General features: G+C 43.0%; 1 protein-coding gene across 1 annotated transcript; it reads left to right on the top strand.

The window, feature by feature from the left end:
• Positions 1-3,588: 3,588 nt before the first annotated feature.
• Positions 3,589-20,532, top strand: LOC125941804 (uncharacterized). Its single transcript, XM_049659653.1, has 6 exons — positions 3,589-3,666; positions 5,383-5,548; positions 9,328-9,410; positions 12,565-12,687; positions 17,548-17,668; positions 20,479-20,532. Exons 1-6 carry the CDS (start codon positions 3,605-3,607, stop codon positions 20,530-20,532), a joined length of 609 nt encoding a protein of 202 aa, XP_049515610.1. The 5' UTR covers positions 3,589-3,604.
• The last annotated feature ends 20 nt before the right edge of the window (positions 20,533-20,552 follow it).

Genomic DNA, 20,552 nt, shown 5'->3' with positions numbered 1-20,552 from the left:
TATCCGCTGCAGTTCATGCATGGCTTGCGGTTCTTCAGCCTCGCCTACATCGTGATGGGCCACTCCTACCAGACCATGTCGGATACGTGGTGTGAGCAAGTTATAGAAAATTGTCTTTCTCGGTTGCGTGTGTATGTTTTTAGTTGCTGTTGTTGCTTTGTGAATAGAACTACATAGAGAAAGAGTTCCAAAAGTAGCTTCAACCTCAAAGCATATATATGCTAGAGCTAAAAGGAAGAAAAGTATGAGCTGACGTGCACGCGTAAAAATGCAATGACACAGCGCTATACGACAAAAGCCAAAAGGCAAACTGTACACGCTGCTGCGTGTACAGTTTTACTGAGGCTGAGGGAACATGTGAAAATGCCGTTAATCGAGGATGCATGCACGGCATATTTTTTTTCTGCAGGGGGGAGGGGGGGGGGGGTTCTAGGCCGTTCTGCGGTCTCTAGCTGTCTCGACTTTGTCTTGCTAAGCTGAATATAAGAAGTATATTTCAGCTCAAAAACTATCAATGCACGATAGATACCTTTCATGTTGCCTGTATAATAATTTGCACTGTCTACAATTTCCATTAGATTTCACAGTACAAAAACTAACAAAGATTAAATAATAATCATTTAGCTACATTCGCTTCCTTAGCTCCCATCAGCGTGGCTTGTAGCACCAGACACCTTTACACGCGACTTCTTCAACGAATGCGACTGAAAAACGATCTTTTAAGTTGTTAAACTGCATGCAGAGAGATAGTGTTTATTGAGAAAACACACCTCTCGCCTAATTTTTGGATTACTGCGTGCACTTGTGGGATTGATGTGAATCCTTAATAATCCAAGAGTGATCGCTTACACAAAACTCACACCTTTTCTCCAGGTGGCACATTATATCAGAGATTTCTGCACATAACGACTACATATGCCATTACAGACTGTATTTTTCGTTTCCTTTTCGCGAAGAGGTCTTGCTTATGATAGAGTTGCTTGCCCTGTTGTCTCTGTACATGTAAGGGGGAGGGGAGGCGTCAAGCTCGTTTCAGTTGGTACTCTCGGCCCCTTCATCCGCGTGGGGAAACTAAAGCTTTTTTGTATTAGGCATACCCAATAAAAGACAAATAACCCATAGGAACCCACTTGTATTCACGTACATTAACTTGTGGATAAATTACTCGGAAGCTGCAGCAGACTTCAATTAATCATATGCTGAAGTCATTTGGCATGCGAGGCGGCTGGCGCTGTCCAAATGATATGTTGTAACACGTGCAAGTAGCCTTATAAATTCGGTCGCTGATCAAGTGGCGCCGGGTAGTGCTTCTACAATACAGCATGATTTTTACTTTTAGTGAGATATATTATAAGCTCTTGTTTGGACAACCTCTGCAGGCTCCCCGATTATCAGCACAGTTTTTGATTAGCTCGTCTGCCGTTATATATGGCGCTTTCTAAACACAAGCGACATTTATGAATCGTTCGTGCAGATGAGTACACATTTTACTGTAATTCATTTATTTATATGCTCAACCACAAGTCACATAACGGGACATGCGCTCTAATTCTTGGCCTCCTGCCACTGCGAGAAGGGTCCCCTAAATGTCACAGGCAAGCCATATGTAAGGGTGTCATAATAATCGTCGGCTGTGTAAATGTTCACGCATTTTAATTGCAGACAGCTGAAACCCCTGAGTGCCAAATGACGCTTTATGAATTTCTTTTGTTTATGCGCGATTGAAGGACTGTATTAGTGCACTTGCAAATGAGCGCAAAAAGCCAAGAAAGCACAAAGGTACATTAATCGGTTACTACATTTTAACAGTGTGTTACCTTATCTTCTGTTTGCATCACTTCCACGGGTCAGTTAAATATTTTGGCCCGAAATATTTAAGCATACGTTCTTTCTTATCCTTTCAGCACGCCTGCAAAACATGTTCAGCGCAGTGAATTATTGGCCCAACCAGATGATAGTGGTGGGATTCAGCAGTGTTGATACATTCTTTTTTCTTAGGTAAGCTAATATTTACACATTTTCTCCCAGAAAGCGCGATTGGTGATTCTGGCCTTGGAGCAGGCACTTGATAATAGAAGAAAGTGAGCGGCGTGGAGCAGATGCATGAGGTTCCTGATCGTAGCGGCCACAGCACGAAAAGCAGCTGTGCTCTACACAATAGGCACAGATAAAATATTTTTTTAATTTGGATAACAAAGGAACCGTAACAATAAATATTTTTTAATTATTCGAGAATTTAAAACAGAAGAAGGGTTTAATGTGTGGCGTGATGAACAGTGGTAACGGAATCTATAGATATCTATCGACATCTACAAATTATTAGTGGTACGTGTAGATAGAGATTTTCAGATAACTTTTGAAATTCAAGCTTTTTGTGTCCTTGATTAAGTCATGTCGCTAGACACTTTGTGAGTAGCGGTGCACTGATTGCATTATGCTAGTGGCTTTTTTTTTACCCGTTCTATATCTACTTGTAAAGAATAACATAAATGATGCCGCTTATTTGTGGCAGACTTCTCATTTCGCGGCGACTGTATCTTATTCGAGTAACATGCTGCTCTCGTACACGCTATGGCGTTTGATTGCCAAGTGACAACTGCAACAATACCGAGCGTTCTAGATGTTATAGGGACGAACACAATAACAGCTACTAGGGTCGTTGAATTTCTGCATAAAGCAGTTGTATGCATTTATTTGACTTCGCGCGAGAACGACTTTTCTTACATAAGCAAGTGCTGGCGAAAAAAAAAACCACAAAATTGTAATTGTTTTACTCCCTTTTCCAGAGCAGGCAGAAAATCATATTCCAGCCAGTGATCGATGGTCATTCCTATATATTGCACATGAGAAGACCAGTAGCCGCGAGCGATTCCGCTCGAGTCTACAGTTGCTTTTTTGGTAATAATTTGTTTAGGCTCAATAACGCAGCTTTATGAATAGAATATGTTCTCAGTACTGGCAAGAAGCAACTTTGGATTTCTTCCAGTATCTCTAGGTTTTTCCTTACTGCTTGAATATAAAACAGTCTCTAAAATTCATAGGTTTCCTTCTGGGGTTTTTCGGCTAGTCCTCGAGTGAAATCTGATGCATTTTGAATGCACAGGTAAAATAATTCTCTACACAGATGTTTGATGCATTCTGCGGGTCTTTCGGTACGACTGTTCACACTAATTTTAGCTCGTGGGAACACCAGTCCGAGGTCAGGAGGGTTGGGGCAATTTTGTGGCTAGCATGCAGAACCACGAGAAAAATTACGTTCTAACGACATAGCTGCAGTTATCGAGCAATGGCAAAACTACGCACTCACAAAGTGCAGAACACCTCCTTTTTGCGCATTAATTTTTTCAAATAATGTAGAATCCCGATTTTGGTGGGAGATATGGAAAAATAAGGTGATTGCTCACACCTGTCTCTGTGAATTGATTCTCACCAATATACTGCGACTGACATCCTGCTGAAAAATTAATTCATTGCGAACAGAATGTTTAATTCATTCATTTACGCTAAAGGAAACAGAGTGTTGTGTTCTGTGTAGCTATTTCTGCTCCGACTAAAATGAATATTGAAATTGTGTTTCAGCGGGTTCTTCCTTTGCCTCACCCTCATGAAGCAAAAATTGACCGGGCCCCATGTCTTCATTATTGGACTGCTTCGAAGGATTATCAGGTAGGCATGTCTTGCCCGTTTTCATATATTAGACGAACCAGCAACTATATGTACGATAAAGCTCTTGTGTGGGCTAGTTGGTGCATTCTAAAACAAATAACGAGGCAGCGCGAAAAAACGCGGAGGAAGACAGATATGTTGACAGTACGGGCGCAAACTTCCAACTAGATTTTCAGATCATGAAAGCGAGCCTATATGAATACACATCAGGTCAACACGTGCCATACAACAGTAATAAATATTTTTTAATGTGCTGCCATGATAGCCCTATCAGAGACACCCCCCCCCCCCTCCCCAACCCCATAAGCTTGTCTATCGTCCCGTCCCTCACATGCGCGGATACGTAAAATCAGTCTACCGCGTGAAGCTACACAATAAAAAAAAAACATCCTGAAGCTATGATATAACGAAACACTGTGTGTCGACTAAACCAATCCATCTAAAACTTGCAGCTCATTTGGAAGTAAATTCACAGAAGGCATGCTTACTCATTTGTCAGTATTCTTAGCAATAAAATAAGCTTCAGTGACCGCTCTTTCCAGTTTGTCCTTCGATCTGGACAGGAAGACTGTGTCTTCGAAAATTGGCTTACTGTAATGACTTCGCTGTAAGATTTAGTTTCAATGGTGTGTGTGGCAATTTGGTCCGTTCTAGAAGCGATGCATGCCAAACTGATAGTAACAATCTACCTCATAAACATGCTCCTCAGCGCTGAAGTGACGTGGCGAGCCTTAAAGTTAGCCTCTATACTACAAGAATGTTTTCTTATCTCACTCATAACTACATGTTCAAGGCACACTAAATGGCAGTATTTTAGAATTACATTAGAAAAACTGAACTACGCTGACATATATAGCAGCGAAAACGAGTAATTCCCAATAATTATATAGTTAATTTTTCAGCGAAGCTATTCATCGCTAGGATATCGTGGATTTTTCATGTGCGTAAGCAAAAGCTCAGGTCCCGCGCGAACGTGCTCGTGCCCCTGGTCACGGATCCGTCGTCGTCGTCTTCTACAGCTGGCTCGTCGGCGTCCCTCGGATATGCATTTTGAGTAGATCGTACTTATTAATAAGCACAATTTTCAAGATCAGTAGACTCCAGGTAGATAATAAAGGTTTCTCAGAGATTTTCCGCTGTGCGACCCGCGTCGACCATGTCTACGTTCGCGCCGCCCTCTCTTTGTTGGCGTTCCAAGAGCTTGCGTATTTAGTTTCCTTTCCTTCCGCTCTCCCGTGGTGGCGATGCCATCGAAAGGTCACGCGTGTCTTGTTTCCTCCGGCTCCTCGGGGCGGCGGTCCCGTCGTCCACGCGAATGTATATAAAAAAAACAACAGAAAGGCCAGTTGCCGTTCTTCATTTTAAATTTCACTTCTGTCGTCGTAATGGGGAGGACGCGTATAGTCCGCACTCCCGAGGAGCAACGCGCCTATGAAAAGCGACGGCGACAACATATGCGAGAGTACAATCGGCGCTGGCGGGCCGCAAACACCAATTGTCCACCGATCACGACAAGTAATGACCACCGATCAAAAGCATAAATTTGTGTGCGTACCTTTCATTACGATAACTACCGATCAAGACAAGAAATGTGTTCGTACCTTCGTTCAAAATTCGGCGTCATGTCTGTGCCGTGTGCTAAACACCTTCGCTGGTCACCCACCTTCACAGAGTGGAATGGCTCATGGTTTTTAAAATATTCTTTCGTCATTGCAGGACATGCGTTCCACTCTTCTTTACCGTCATGTGCTTCTACGTGGCTCCACTTTTTACCACTGGCCCAGACACCAAATCGTTCTTTTTAAAGCTTTACGACGACGTAGCGGAAAACTGGTGGCGCATCCTTCTTCAGATCAGAAATTTCTTTGAGCTGACCCCACAGGTAAGCGATGCATGCACCATTAACTAAGCTTTGTTTCGCATGGTTGAGCTTACTCTATAGGCCATGCTGAAACGTGCCTACCTGACGTTCCTGCTTTTGCGTGTCAATGGTCTCCTACCTTGCTTTTGCATGTGAGCGCACACGCCTCGCAGGGTAGGTGGCATCTGCAAATTTCTTTTTCCTTGGGTAAGTGGACAGTTTCGAGGCGTTTAAGACTTAGGTTGGTTTTCGACTTTGCTAAGAAAAAAAGAGACTGCAATTCAGGTTCTATGACAACACCAAGAAGCGACAGGCCTAATGAATATAACGTGTGGTTTACGCGCTCCTGTTCAACGGGACTGCGCCTCCTCTGGCTCGTTCAAGCGATACGCTCTCCTTAACTAGTTCTCAGATCTCCTTGTTTTCCTCCAATTTCCGGCCATTATATAGCTGAGTACTGGTAGAATGCACTAATATACTTTATATTTCAATGATGCCGGTGCGCTGCCTTTCATGACTCGACAGTGTCTGCCATATACGCTCCCATATTTTATTTATCTCGAAATTTCATTTTCCTGTTAAAGGTCTCGCGTCACAAATGGCCCACATAAACGCGCTCCTTCACAGATTGACCAGAGGAGGCTCACTACCAAACATGAATTCTTGTTGCCTTGTTATGCTATCAAGCATGACATACATTTTTGGTATATCAGTCTTAAAACCTACCCTTTGACGTTGCTTACTTATGTTTCTCCATAATTTGTTCGAAGCAACGTCGAGAGATGCTATAGAGGGTCTTGTCACCTGCAAAGTGAAGGTTCCGGAATATATTCCCCGTTAATCCGTGTACATATCCCCTAGCAACCCAGTGTTGTAAATGTGGGCCTATTCGAATATAGGCCGAAGGTTTTTTCCACAGTTCTTAGCCTTGAAGTCACTTCCCGCCTCATATGCGAGGTTGATAGATGCAGTTACTATTTCAATATGGCGGCAGCAGCAACACATTCACGGCGATCCAGATTTTAGAAGACAGTGTAAATTCTAGCAACTAATAAGCCTTGGAACGTAGGCCAGATGAGGAAGTACCATGTTTTGGGCGTATAACGCACATCGTAAATCCGTAACACTTAGTAGTTAAAGTGAGGTGCAGATTATATGGAAATTTCACCTTCAGGTGTGACTTCACGGCAGCGCATTTAACTTTATGGTGTGGCTTCACGGCAGTGCGAATTTTGTTTTGTGATATTGCTTCACGGCAGCGCCGCATGCACTGCTGTAATGCAACATCAAAAGGCGACAATCGCGCTTTCGTGAAGTCAGTCAGTCCTCAATGCGAACTTCGCATATAACTCTCTCTGAATATTCCTATTCTTCCAGAGGCTTTCAATTATTCATTATCTTGAGCAATTCCCGTCGAGTCTGAATATTCTGTCAGCTTCTGTATACTGCCTTATATTAGTGTGCATACTTCAGTTATTTTTCTCGGGTCTCCCAAATGCACCCTCGCCTTATAATCGTAATCGCCTTATAACCGAATAATTATGGTACCTCTTGCAATGCATGCGGTAAATCTCACCGTCCTCAGTGATTTAAGGCACTTGATGATAGGCATAAAATGTTTTTTCGATGCTTTAGAATGCGTTACTACGATTTAGTTTGTTTCTTTGTCTGTTTGGGGCTGAAAGAGCTTTATTTTTTGTATGGTGCATCGGGCAAGTCCCAAAGTTGAATTGAATTCTAGCGTTTACGTGCCAAAATTACGATTTGATTATGAGGCACGCCGTAGTGAGGGACTCCGGAATAATTTTGACCCCCAGGGGATGCTTAACGTGCCCCCGATGCAGGGACACAGGCGTTTTTGCATTTCGCCCCCATCGAAATGCGGCCGCCGCGGCCGGGATTTCATCCTGCGACCTCGTGATTAGGAGCGCAACACCACAGCCACTAAGCCACCGCGGCGGGTAGTCCCAGAGTCGGTGAAATTGATGTTACATAGCGACTCGCAACCGAATGAATAAGTCAATAGACAATGAAGCCAAGGAAAACGTAAGCAAAATTATTGTGTTTTTAATTATAAATATTGAGATAACAATAAAAAGGGAAGTGAAAGAAAAGCAGCTTGCCATCGCAATCAGCCGAATCCACTACTTCACATGACACGTGCGATGCTTTACATAGCATACTTGTCATAAATTGTGTCTGCGTACCGCCCCTGTGTGATATATGTCTGTATTTGTTTTCTGGCGCCCAGTTGTCCTCAAGCTACTTTTATTGCGATAGCAATTATATGGACACTCCAAGGGCATTTATGCCGTCGCCATCGTCGTCGTCGTCGCCGTGAGGTTCCGTTTGAAGTTCAACGGCGATAAAATCGTCGCCGCGCGCCGTATTCTCTACGTGCGAGTAACAGTACGCAAGGGACGTGCGCTTTCACGGAGGGCGAACGCACGTCGGAGCGCAAACGCGACTTCTTCCGTCGTGCGAACGGCCGTGGGGGGATGGGAAGGAGGAAGTAGGGATGGGAGGCGACGTTTAGCTGCGGCACCAAATGCGTGTCTTGCGACCGGAACTGGAATCGCGCAGGCGAAAGGAGAAAAGCAGGAAGTCAGCGCGTGAGGGAGGGTTCGCGGCTTCTACTCTGCCAGGAACTGCGTACTTGTACTTCGCGCGGCTGAGGGCTGTCGCGCGCACGGTATCTTGAAAGCAATCTGCAACACGGCTCCTACCTTTGTATGCGCTGTGCTTTCCCCGCTCAGTTTCCGTTGAGGCGATAGACCGCACGAACCTTTGCTCGCTGCTGCTGGTGCGCTTGCTCACGCCAGCGTTTTGACAGCACTTGTGTGCGGTCATCGAGTGTGATCTATTCATGTTTGCTTGTGCGCGCTGACACCATGCTTGTTAATTCAGTTAGTAAGCGAATGGGTCCAAGTTGATGCAGCCGATAAAACTACTATCCTTACTCCGTATAGGTCTCTGCGAGTAAATTTCCTATCGCAATTGATGCTTCGCCTTTCGGCCGAAACTGCGACTTTTATGTAGCTTTTACACTGTGGCTCATTCTGTAATTGACTGGTACGAATGAAGCATTCATTCATTCATTCATATACCGATTGAGCTACGCTGGCGGCAGTCCATTCATCTACCTTCTTGGGTTTTGTGTATATGCAGTAAACCTAGCACTCGGAGTGTTAGCCAGAGCCAATTACGCCCATGACGGCTGATAAAATTCAGTCACCCGCAGATACCACGTGTAAGTTGAGCTTATAGGGCACGAAACTGGCCCATAAAGCCTTGTATAAACCCTTTAAGGCATCAAGGCTGCCATTGTCGACACCTTCACTTTGCGATGATGACTCGCACTACGATCCTCCCATGAACGTCGCCTAAATGGCTCCGCCAATACAGTAGCCGAGTCACTCGTCAAAGTCTGTCACGGATCATGGTGCCTCTCCCTCGTACATATACATTGTGGTGGTAATTTGTGACAACACTGTTAACGATGAAACCATGTTTGTCGTAACTGTACAAAAATCGGTTTGCATGAAGAAATTATAGTTCTCCGTTTTGAGGGACCTCTTCTTCTAGAATTAACTGCACTCACCGTCAAATATATATGCGCGAGTGCCTTGCTTTGCATGCTTTTTCTGGCAGTACCTATCACTGTTGGGCGTTTGACAAAATGCGTATTGAATAAGCTATCCGACTTTGTATTTTCACGATGTTACTTTTGTTTCTTCCGTCCCTCCCGAAAGGCATTCCACCTCATAGGACATATATAAATGTTTGATTTGCAATTTCAGACCGTGCTTGGACATACGTGGTACCTCTCAGCTGACTTCCAGCTCTTCACCATCTCACTTCTGACACTGCTTCTTTTTAAAAGGTAAGTTTGTGTAGAAAAGGCAAGAGAACGAACGTAGCTACAATAGACTTCTACTCATTCATCAAACTAGCTACATAGGGTGCAAATGGTCAACTTGTCAGTCAAATAAGCATGTGTCTCCTAAGAACATTTAAGTTATAAACGCCAGGAAGATCTCGATATTGTAATGAACAAGATAATGTTGTTTCTTTTTTTCAACATTGCCACTGTGTTTCTTGGGAAGCCTTTCACAAAAAACTAGGTTTCAAACACATCATGACCTCGTTTTTTATACGCGTGTTTTCGTTAGAGGCACCCGAAAAAAAATATGCCTTCAAAACTATAATGGCCACCGAAGATGATTGTTTCGTTCGGGAATACGATTTAAAAAACTGTCGGCCCTTCCACTGGGGTGGAGATGGAAGACCAGCGAAGCTGTACTATGATGGGAATTATGTATTTCCAATTATAACTATTAAGATGTGATGGTGTAATTGGTTATTTCAACTATTAAAGAAAGAGAAATATGAATGATCCGGCGGGTTTTCATTTATTTAGTGACCACAGGGACCATGGCCTCATGGTCGCTACGGTACAACGCCATATAGGGTGTACGGCAAAGGTTGGTACGTTCTTCATAAACACGTCACCAACGCCGCGCGCGATCGGTGCGAACGTGGGCAAAACGCCGCTGCCATCGACAACAGTTGTGTGCGTTGTTTGTGCGACCTCTTCACAACCGCTGTCAAAACGCTGGCTGCATGACGAACGGCTGAACGCCGTTGTCGACACTGTTAGGGGAGAGGCGGGCAAGAGCCCAGGGAGAATCGGCGGCAGAGGCCGGCAGGGCTGTGCGCATGCGGCGCAGTGGGAGAGCGGGCACGCACACGCACAGTCTATCTCGATGCCCTCCTCGCCCACCACTCCCCTTCCACTGGGAAGTCGCGTTTGCTCTCCGCCGTGCGTCGCTCCCCGTGAAAACGCGCGTCCCTCGCCCTCGCGCGCTTTCACTCGCACATACAGCATACGGCCAATGAGAGTTTTTTTCTATTGCCGGACGCGACGATCGAAAGGTGAGCCCTTAACAGCTTCGCTGTAAAAAAAAAAAAAAAAGGTACGCCATAAAGATGTTATTCAGTAATAAAATGTCTGGGATTTTGGCCCTATGTCACATTGATGAAGGATCTCCTACACAAGAAAAAGAAAGAATGCTCGTTATCTTAACAGGGCCGAATTTTGCGAAAGCTGGGCCACTGATGCGTAGGCCTCGATATGTGTGTCTTCAGTCGTATTTATTATTTAGAATTCATCTGGCTATCTTGCTATTCCTAATGCACGTGTACAAGTCTGTTGTGTTGATTGCACATGTATATTTGATAATGTTTTTATGTTTCGTCACATGTTTCGTCACCACTCGACTTCCTACCATTAAAACCAGTTGAAAGTTCGCGCTTGTGTCTGTAGATTTAAGTGGTGCGCAAATAACATTTATCAAGAATTGTTACCAACTAGCCCAAAGCAGTACGCTTCTAATGCAGACTGGTTGGTTAGAAAGCTACACAGGCCGCCTACGTCCTGATACGGTGTCCCGGTCAGTTTATGAAGAAGAAAAAACACCCGATAAGGCTGAAATTTTATGATCTAATCTGTGCTTTACAATACACGATTACAAGCTTTACAAAACACGATTATAATCAATTTATGGCAGCAGCCAGGAACATAAGCACAAGTGGTACCACACGAGCGCTTACAAACTCTATAGGAGGATAAACGTCGGCCTTACATTGCCAGAGAATCCGAGTTGACAGACATAAGTAACTTGTAATTATCATTCTAAGTATTGGCTTGCAAAATAGGTGTAGCAAGTAGAAGCGCATCATCACTCTACTTTGAAAACACCCTGGTACAAAAATAGTTCGCGCAAATGCATTCAGGCATGTTAACTTGAAGTATACAAGCGATGTGGATCATAAAAAAATTAGCGTAGCTTGCACTAGAGGCGCAATGCTAAAGAGACAGCGGAGTTGATGAGCACCTAGCTAGTCCTGGCTTTTGGGCTAGGTTAAGCACTACCAAGTCAACCCAAGCATTTTCCGGAATTTATTGATTATTGATCAATTAAGTAATGATTGGCTATCGATTGGCTATCGCAAGGTATTGGCCACGTATTTGGGCTAGGCTAAGCACTACCAAGTCATCCCCAGTATTTTCCGGAATTTATTGAATATTGAACGATTATCGATTAGCTATTCATTGGCTACCGATTTGCTATCGATGACTGCCTAAGCTTAAGTAGTCCCAACCATGCTTAACTAGACTTGGGCAGACTCAGCTTCGCTAGTTCCCAGTTAGGGCCATTGCGCTTGGACCCTTTCTGCACTGCCGCCAGGATCGGGCCACATTTGATGTTCGCACGTTAGGGACTGACGCTCGGTTTAAGCAGCTCCGCTGTTAAAAATGCATTTTACAAGTCGCTCTTTATTTCATTACCTGCAATAGACTCCTACATTCAGGATTTCGATGCCTACATATAATTTCAGTCACACATCATGCCGCGTGGAAACCCAGGCAAATAGAAAAATGCATATTTTCACGTATTCTATTTATTATCCAAGTTCAAGTATTACGACACACACATTAATACGGGTAAACTAATAGCGCCTAATTAGGCCCTACGTGCACCATGTCTTGTTTGTTCCTAGCTCCGATTCTAGGATAGCGGGTTCTTTAATAGCTAAACTTCCCGCGCTGTCGCAGTTAACAACAAAAGTCCGGCAGCGTACAGCCTTAACAGAAATATTTTGTTGTTGTTGTGGCTGCTGTTACAATTTGCTCAATTAAATGACATTTGACATTTTTTGAAATCTTAATCTAAGTTTGTACAACTTGCATTTAGAAAATGATGCTTTACTCTTGATTTTTTTAATCCCCATTTTAACCTTGGAACGCTGAGCTCAGGGTGAGTTCATTTTCTTGAAATAGGGGGCTAGAAGAGCAGCTCAGTTTATGAGCAGCCAATGAACAACGTTTAACTAGGTGCCGTATTTTTTAAACATGCGGACGAAACACAGCGTTCGGGCTAATGAGAAATTGTCACACGGACTGTGTGTGGGCTTGATTGCCGCGTCAGTTATTTCCTAACCCCGAAATGCTGTGTGTATGTCTTTATACGCAGCCGGAAAACTCTGGCACTGGGAGCGTTTGCCCTACTGTCTTTAATGGGCTGCGCCTTCGCTACGTGGACCATATCAGGATCGGATATGACTCCTTTTGTCGTGTTTCCTGCCGAGACACCACAGTGAGTACGATGAAAGATCTCCGGCGAACACCGAATATCGTCGCCAGTATATTAATCTTTCAGTGTACCAAATTTCATGTCGCAGAACCTTCTGAGAAACGCATTTTCCGATTCCAGAAGGCTGAACGTATGGTCTCTATGCTGACATGTGCAAAATAAAATCTATGAGAATGAAATTAGGGCTTCGGTTCCAAGGATCCACACCGTCAAGGTTCAATGTGCCCTCGGTACTCTTGAAAAAGGAAAAAAAAAACAAATTTGATTACCTGCCATGTGGCAGCATTTAAGCGCGATGATCTGTACATTCGCCCGTATAATTTCATAATTTTATTCTTATTTTTTATCGTGGTAACAAATTTCGAGGGGAAGTAAATGACGATTACTTTTGCCGAAGTTTCACTTCATTTCTGGCTTCTTTTCGCAAGTACCCAACGACAACACTGGTTTTAGTGAATCGCACGACGTCACCGCGTAAGCAGTGTACGCCAGAGAAACTCGCCAGAGGAAAATCATCGTGGGCTTCATTCCTTGTCTTTCAACTAAATGTTCTGCGCTACCATAACATCGCGTAGCATAAAAAATTGGGACTCAGTGGAACTTACGCAGGGTAACAGAGAAAAGTATTTTATGTCATTGTCAATCGCGCATACGCACCAAGTTACCGCTCAGGCGTTGGCACCAACCGCTAAAATTCACCTATCGTAAACGCAGCCTAACTATAAATTTGACAGTGGCATCAAATGCTTATGTTAGAGATCAGTAAATACGAGTGAACTGCTTTGTAAGCAACAGAAGGAGGTCACAGTCTCAATTCAATATGCGTGAAATATATCTTCCTTAAGCCACCAAGTAATGACCAGTTTCGGAGCTGAGCGGCCGTCTTTCGCCCTGTAATGCGCTACTAATCTATAGACAAAGCGCAATCACGTGTACACATTTCTACTGGGATAAATGTTTTACGTGAGTGTGCCGGTGGCAAGACATAGCAGCAGGGAAGAAGTTTGGGCGTGTTGGTAATTGTACATTGGCACATTGTAATTTTAACTGTGATACATAGCGCTACAACGACACGAGGACTAAGAAGAACACAGGACGAGCGCTAACTTTCAACTAGGGATTTATTGCAGCTGGTGAGCATATATATATATATATATATATATATATACTCACAGGCATGGCACTGTAACAGACACACTGAAGTGAAAGAAGAAAAGGAAAAGCAGTGATGTGGCTAGTATGCCAAAAATTCAAGCTCTGTCTTAGATAAAAGAATAGACGGCGTGCGAACACAATCGACGGCTGCTCTAGCTATCTCTGATGCTTCGACAATGACTCTCGTTATCTTATTCCTGTACCAATAGACATATACAATATATATATATATATATATATATATATATATATATATATATGCTTAACAGCTGCAATAAATCAATTGTTGAAAGTTAGTGCTCGTCCTGTGTTCTTTTTAGTCCGTGTGTACCCCAGTTAAAATTACAAGACAAAGCAGAACGTCTATGTTAAATAGAATCTACAAAAAAAAAATTGCGTGCTTTTTTTCACGTTTGTCCCAAGCACTTTCTATAGGGTCAGGTAGCACACATTAGCAATGGACGTACACATTGCAATGCCGATTGTATATGCCTGATTAAAAAAGGAATCGTGATCAGAATTCTTGTTTTTATTGCTGAGACAGATACGAAACCAACAGGCAAAGCTTTCTCGTGGAATAGAAACGTACATTTCTCAATGCTAAACATTAGGCGAAGCCATGCGTGTCATCCGCGAAGCGTTCTTAGAATGCACAACAGTGCTCTGCGTTCCCTTTCTCGCAGCTGCTAACGACACTGACAGTAAAATGCTGTTTGCTGGACTGGCTCACTGATTGGGATTGTTTCCGCCATACAGTGTATGTTTTTATTTTGATTTTCAGTTTGAACACTTAAAAAGATGCCTGCAAAATTTATTCAAATTAGGTCATTGCAGGTGAACTATCTGCCCAGGCGAACGTTATTTGCAAGTAAAGCCAAAGCAATTAATTCTCTATATAAACTTGTTACAATAATAACATTCTTATTTACAAACTTTATGGCACATGTACATATTGGAAAGTTGATGGAAATCACTATAAAGGTCTACTTCCATGTTTGACCGTTCAAAATGGCCGTGTATACAGAAATAACTGGCATCATGTTATTTGTTCGCATAATCTGATTACGCATGCGGCACCGCGAAGCATGGCTGGTGGTGCAACCGCCCTGTGATGTAATAGGGCGGCATAAAACAAGGCTTCGCCATGCCGCGTGATAAACAGGTCCGTGTGTGTGTTTGTGTGTATCGACTATTTATGCACTCACACAGGAGCTGGGCAAAGATACTTAGCAAATGTATAATGATACAATACAAGATACTCGGGCAGCAGGTATTTGAGATACAGATACCAGATACTACCGCAATCATTGTATCTGATACGATACTTTCCATTTGTATCTTCAGATACTTCGGTACATTCGCAAATTTCTTATTAGAGATCTATATAATGTAGCAGCAAACGTGTATGCGCAAAAATGTTTCCTTGGAAATTTCTTAACTCTGACCAACCTTGTTTTTTTAATGAAATTTCTGTTAGTATGTCAGAATGTTTTGTCTTTCTTGCTCAAAGTACAATATTTACATTGAATTACAATTCATTGGGGTTGCTTTAGCTGCTTAACATGAAAGCTTTTTATGCGGCTGCAGACGTTCGTGCGCTTGTTTTTGTCGAGATGGCGCGATCGAAACCACGTGACTATGCTCCACCAATAGGGACGCGCAGACCTCATCACCTGCCCTCGCTGGAGGACTTTGGCGGAAAGATAAAAGAATTTCGCCTTCTTTAGCTTTATTTAGGTGGCTTAGTGGCAGAAGTATCAGCGTGAGAAGTGGAGTTGAGCCAACGTTTATAGTTTCAATGTTGCGATAGCAGTATCTTGTACCTTAAGATACTCGATACATTCTTTCCTGTATCGGAAATACAGATACTGATACACGTCTTGCCAGACGTATCATGATAGAGATACAAGATATCCAAAGAGTATCTAAGATAGTATCTAAGTTCCACGCATCTTCGATACTGCCCACCACTGACTCACACAAACCTTAGCTGTATATACATTTTAACTCGTTGGATTTGCTGCATTTTTTTAAACAAAAGTGTTTGAAATAAAAAAAAAATGCTCTATACGAAGCGTGAGTACTATATGGAAAGAGCACAGGTGATATTCGTAGGACGCTTGGATCAGCTATGGAACTCTTTAACTGAACAAATTACAAACCAAGGACTTAAGCTGTGAACAGGCGCACGTTTATTGCATAATGCAGAACAATGCCACAGAGGTAAGTTGAGGTGCAGTTGCGTAGCCTTCGGCCGTCACGTGCTGATGGCGTATGGGACGTCAATGACACTGGTTTTTCGCGGTTCTCCAGCATGAGTGGCGTGCTTTCACACAATTGTAAAGGCCTTTGATCGTGAGGTCTCGGTTAATAACACGGACGTCAGGATGTTGTAATTGTGATTCGTGAACTTTAGCGCAACAGGAAATTAAAAGCTACATTCGTCGAATACTGAGGTGTAGGGAATGTGAACATATAGAAATAACCTTTTTTTATTTTCTTCGTGAGCTACCGACATTCTCTATTGTGTTTTGCCATTTTATCATATACTTGGCAGTTCCTTGTATTTTCATTATCCTTCTTTGTTCTTGTTGTTTTGAATTTCAATAATTTTGGGATTACTGGTCGTGCTTAAGGCCAAACTTCCCATTTTTCACATTTAATAAGAAAGAAAGATAATGAGCTGTAGCGGGCTCCGTCAGCATATAGGATATCTACTGAATCGAAAGTATACGTCATCGATGACGAGGTGAAATTCCTTTCATAGTGTCTTCTCTGCTCTGACAGATCTTACGCACATGCACGCACACACGGAACTCACCAGAACTTATCGCGACATCATCTACATTACATCTGCTTCCTTTTATGGACACGTAGTGTGAAAAGCGCTGAGAGCAACTAAACGTGTTTTTCGTCCCTGAACAGGAGATGTTGGCATTTTTAACTACTGTTCTGGCATGAACGAAATCTTCATGTCGAATCGTCGATGTACTGCCTTGCAATACAAAATGCCAAAAGTCAAATAGGCATCTGAGGTGCGAACGGGCGTTCGACGTTGAACAGGAGGCCTAAAATATGGGTCCTATGAGTGCATACGCACTTCAGCCCCAGCGCACTAATAGAGAGCTTTTGATTAGAGGACACAAGAAGCTCGCGTACTGCCACTTAAAAAATGACACGGCAGCGACGCAGGTCACAATCATCATCGATGATTTCCGCACATTTTTTTCATATGTAATGACTTTTTTAGGACGCAGAAAAATTTATTTCATAACATGTAGGCAGGCAGAAGCTGTTGAATTAGATGTTTCCTGTGAAGCTTTATCACTATAATATCATTAGTAGTTTTGCAAATGCTCTGTTTTGTCTTTCTTCAGCTCTAAATTTATATTTTGCAAAGTTAATAATCTCTACTAATAATGCAAATCGGCAGAATACAAAAGAATAGAGTACCTTGCCCCGTACAATAGCCAATAACATGCATTTGGTCGCATCCTCCTATAAAGGTTCGGCATATTTATAAACCTTGGCTAAATTTAGCTGGGACAGCCTGTACAGGTTATTTATCGAAATGATACCTAAGGTCATCCGTATCGGCGTTATGCCTGTTCTATCTTAGGCTAGATAGAGCTTCTATGTGGTGAACACCATCAATAACGCTATCGGTAAGAATATTGTAACGTGTATATATGTGTTGTTCTATTGCAGAGTCGTAATGCGAACCGCCAACGAATACTACATACGGCCTTTCTATCACGCTGTTTGCTACTTCAGCGGTTGTATGGCGTTCCTCCTCATCGACGACATGAAGGAACGAAAGATGTCAAAAGTAAGTTATGAGCTTTCAGTGAGGCGGTTAGTGACGAACGCATGCCGAGAGCAAGCCCGAGATCGCTGTAACTCATCCGTTATCCCAAGAACGCTATATTGTTTTTATTTGATATAATGTGCTGCTTACCATTCGTATACTACGCATCCTGTCAAATGCCTGTATAACTTTCCATTTAATGTACAGGATAGTCGAAAGGACCCTAAGCGCGACATTAAATTACATTAGATCGATCAGGTGTTATTAAAAAAAAGAACTTGGCGGAATTACTGAGCCACAAGTTGACCCTTTGAATTTCGCGCACAAATCAGTGGCGTCAATGGCATTAAAGTGATTTGGCAGACTATCCTTTATTACGGTAATTTCGTGTTAGAGAAGTTCCCTAAAGTTGTATTTTTTTCCCGTGATTTGCACTCTTTAAATTATTTGAATTATGCTGTTTAACGTCTCTCCAAATTGCACAGTGGGTAATGAGGGACTAAGTAGTGGAGGACTCCGGATTAATTTTAACGTTGCAGGGTTCTTTAAGCGCAACCTATGAACACTACACGGGTATTTTTTTCTATTCCGCCCCCATCGGGATGCGGCTGCTGCTGCCGAGATCACACCCGCGACTTCGTGTTTTGCAGCGTAACGCTATAATAGCCACTGAGCTACCGCGGCGGGTAATGGGCTCCTTTTGAAAAATCCTCATACGGGCTCCAAATAAACGTAACCAAATGCTATGACGGCACAACGCGCTGGTGCACGCATGTTTAGGTGGATATAGTCCTTCAGACTTTCTGTTTTCGTCTTTGATCTGGCTTTCCAAGCCTTCGCTCACGGTAATAAGACTGCCCGGTTGTTTTTTGTGTGCGCGTTGCGGATTGGTTTTGGAAACGAGTTATGGGAAAAATAGTTGCGCATGATCATGAAGCCCTGCATTTTGCATGAAGTACAAGAAGAGCGGTGATGTCCGTGTATCCAGCTGTGCACGTATGGTATTTGGCTTGGGTTCGGTCAATATACTCAGGAGGGAGACTCTCCTGCATGTTCTTCAAGAAGTATGTTTTAGCAATCGATGCCCATGCTTCGCTCTAGTGTTTCCGAAAATTGTATAGTGTGATGAAAGCTTGTTTGATTTCACGATGGTATTACATTACTTTATCTAAATACTAATTCTGTTTTGATGTATGCTCGTTTGAGATGATGCGCTCCACGGCGAGCGCATTCCGATGGGCGCGGAATGCAAAAACGATCGCGTACTGTCCGTGATTGCACCCAGTTGGTTCAAATTAATCGGGAGTGCCTAATAATTAGACCGTGTTTTTTTACGTAAGACCCCAGATTTTATTATTTAATTTTAAAGAATGCGCTGTGACATCGTTTGATGTGAATAAATTGCGTAAATAACATTACTAGATCGTGACAGTTGAAGCTTCAAGTTGAAGTACTTTGCCGTAATGAAAAGTCATGGTCAGATATCTTTCATCGGTCAACTCAAATTTAAATTGACTGGATGTTTGAACATACTGTTTTCTCTTGCTCATGGTTGGCCCATTCTTATTTTGTAACATGAGAGGCTCTTCACAGGATCCAATTTGGTGCAAAAGACAAAAGGTACATGTAAAGTCCGACATTCTTGAAAAAGAAAAAGCTTGGTATTTCAGAATTGTTTATTATCTTCATGCAGTGTCTTTTGCTCCTATGTCCATCCAGTGTGTTTTACGCGGCTGCTAGGAGGGCATCCCGTTGCATAGCCTGTAGATACTTCAAAATTCATGAGTGTTTATTCTTTCGAGTTTCCGGCTGTTTTGTTTCTCCCTACACCTATAGGACAGTCATGGGTCTCTGCATACTTGTGCACAGCTGTTGCAGTACTCGTGTTGTGTGCGTCTTTTAGTCGTACCGTTTTTCCAACCCTGCTTTCCTTGAAATGTCAAACCAAATGGGCCCAATCTGGACTTTGATAGTGGCCTTCTTAATAAACAGAGGTAGCAATTGCATGTTGATGATTGCTAATTGGTTCATTTTCATTGAAGCTAATACAGCGCGACTGAAACACATAATACAAAGAAAACACACAGAGGGCAAGCGCTTACAGCCAAATAAATGTTTATTTCAGAAAACGCCAGCATTTTATATTCTGCTCAGAACAACCATGCGTACTGATACAAGAGAAGAATAAATTTTCCAGGCAAGAAGGATAACTTTTTTTGACAATACAAAAGAGGGCGCATTTACACACTTAGCTCCGGCTTTTTATGCAGATTGCTTCTATTATATTTCTTTCATGTTCGCTTTTCCTTTCTTTAAAACCTGGTCTTCCCAAACAATGGAGCTAGCGCATGCGTACATTTTGCAATGGCCGGCTATATGGCTACCGTACCCATTCTTAACGTTATCACTGTTTTAACGGGCTCGATCGTTGAAACAATGTTCCGTTTGACCTATATAAACTTTACCACAGCCTAGTAATTACGAATGAGTCGGGATTCGGTAGAAGAAATGGAGGACAATGCCAATTGCAAGTCATGGTGATCAGAAGAAACCATAAAACACCTGCGGTGTGGCTGCTCACCGTACGAAGATGAGAGGCTTGCCATTCGGACAGCTCTAGGCCACTTAGATGGCAGGCCTTTTACAGAAGAGAAGGTCCTGGGACCGTCGCATCGTGCGTCTGCGATTTGTAAAGCTACAGAAACGCTGTTGCTCTTCTTGAGATGCACCAGCCTTTGTGACGGCTTGTGAAGAACTGTTGTACCATGAACACTTCATTGTGTGTGTACCAGTGCAAAGTCTGAACTTCTGTCCTGCTTCTGACATTTCAGTCCCCTTTTCCCCTTCTTCTGAGCAGGGTAGCCAATCGGGCTCAGCCTCGTTAACCTCCCTGCCTTTGCTTTAT

The sequence above is a fragment of the Dermacentor silvarum genome, chromosome 1 (assembly GCF_013339745.2).
Source record: "Dermacentor silvarum isolate Dsil-2018 chromosome 1, BIME_Dsil_1.4, whole genome shotgun sequence".
NCBI classification, from domain to species: Eukaryota; Metazoa; Arthropoda; class Arachnida; order Ixodida; family Ixodidae; genus Dermacentor; species Dermacentor silvarum.
The sequence above is the reverse complement of the archived record's forward strand: the minus strand, read 5'-3'. Positions and strand labels throughout refer to the sequence as shown.

What these genes read in the sequence shown, in the direction of transcription:
- LOC125941804 (XM_049659653.1), top strand. Translation starts at nt 3,605, where the DNA reads ATGAAGCAAAAATTGACCGGGCCCCATGTCTTCATTATTGGACTGCTT. An exon ending in TCTTTGAGCTGACCCCACAG is followed by an intron (nt 5,549 to 9,327) that starts GTAAGCGATGCA and finishes TTGCAATTTCAG; the next exon opens with ACCGTGCTTGGACATACGTG. An exon ending in TTTCCTGCCGAGACACCACA is followed by an intron (nt 12,688 to 17,547) that starts GTGAGTACGATG and finishes GTTCTATTGCAG; the next exon opens with AGTCGTAATGCGAACCGCCA.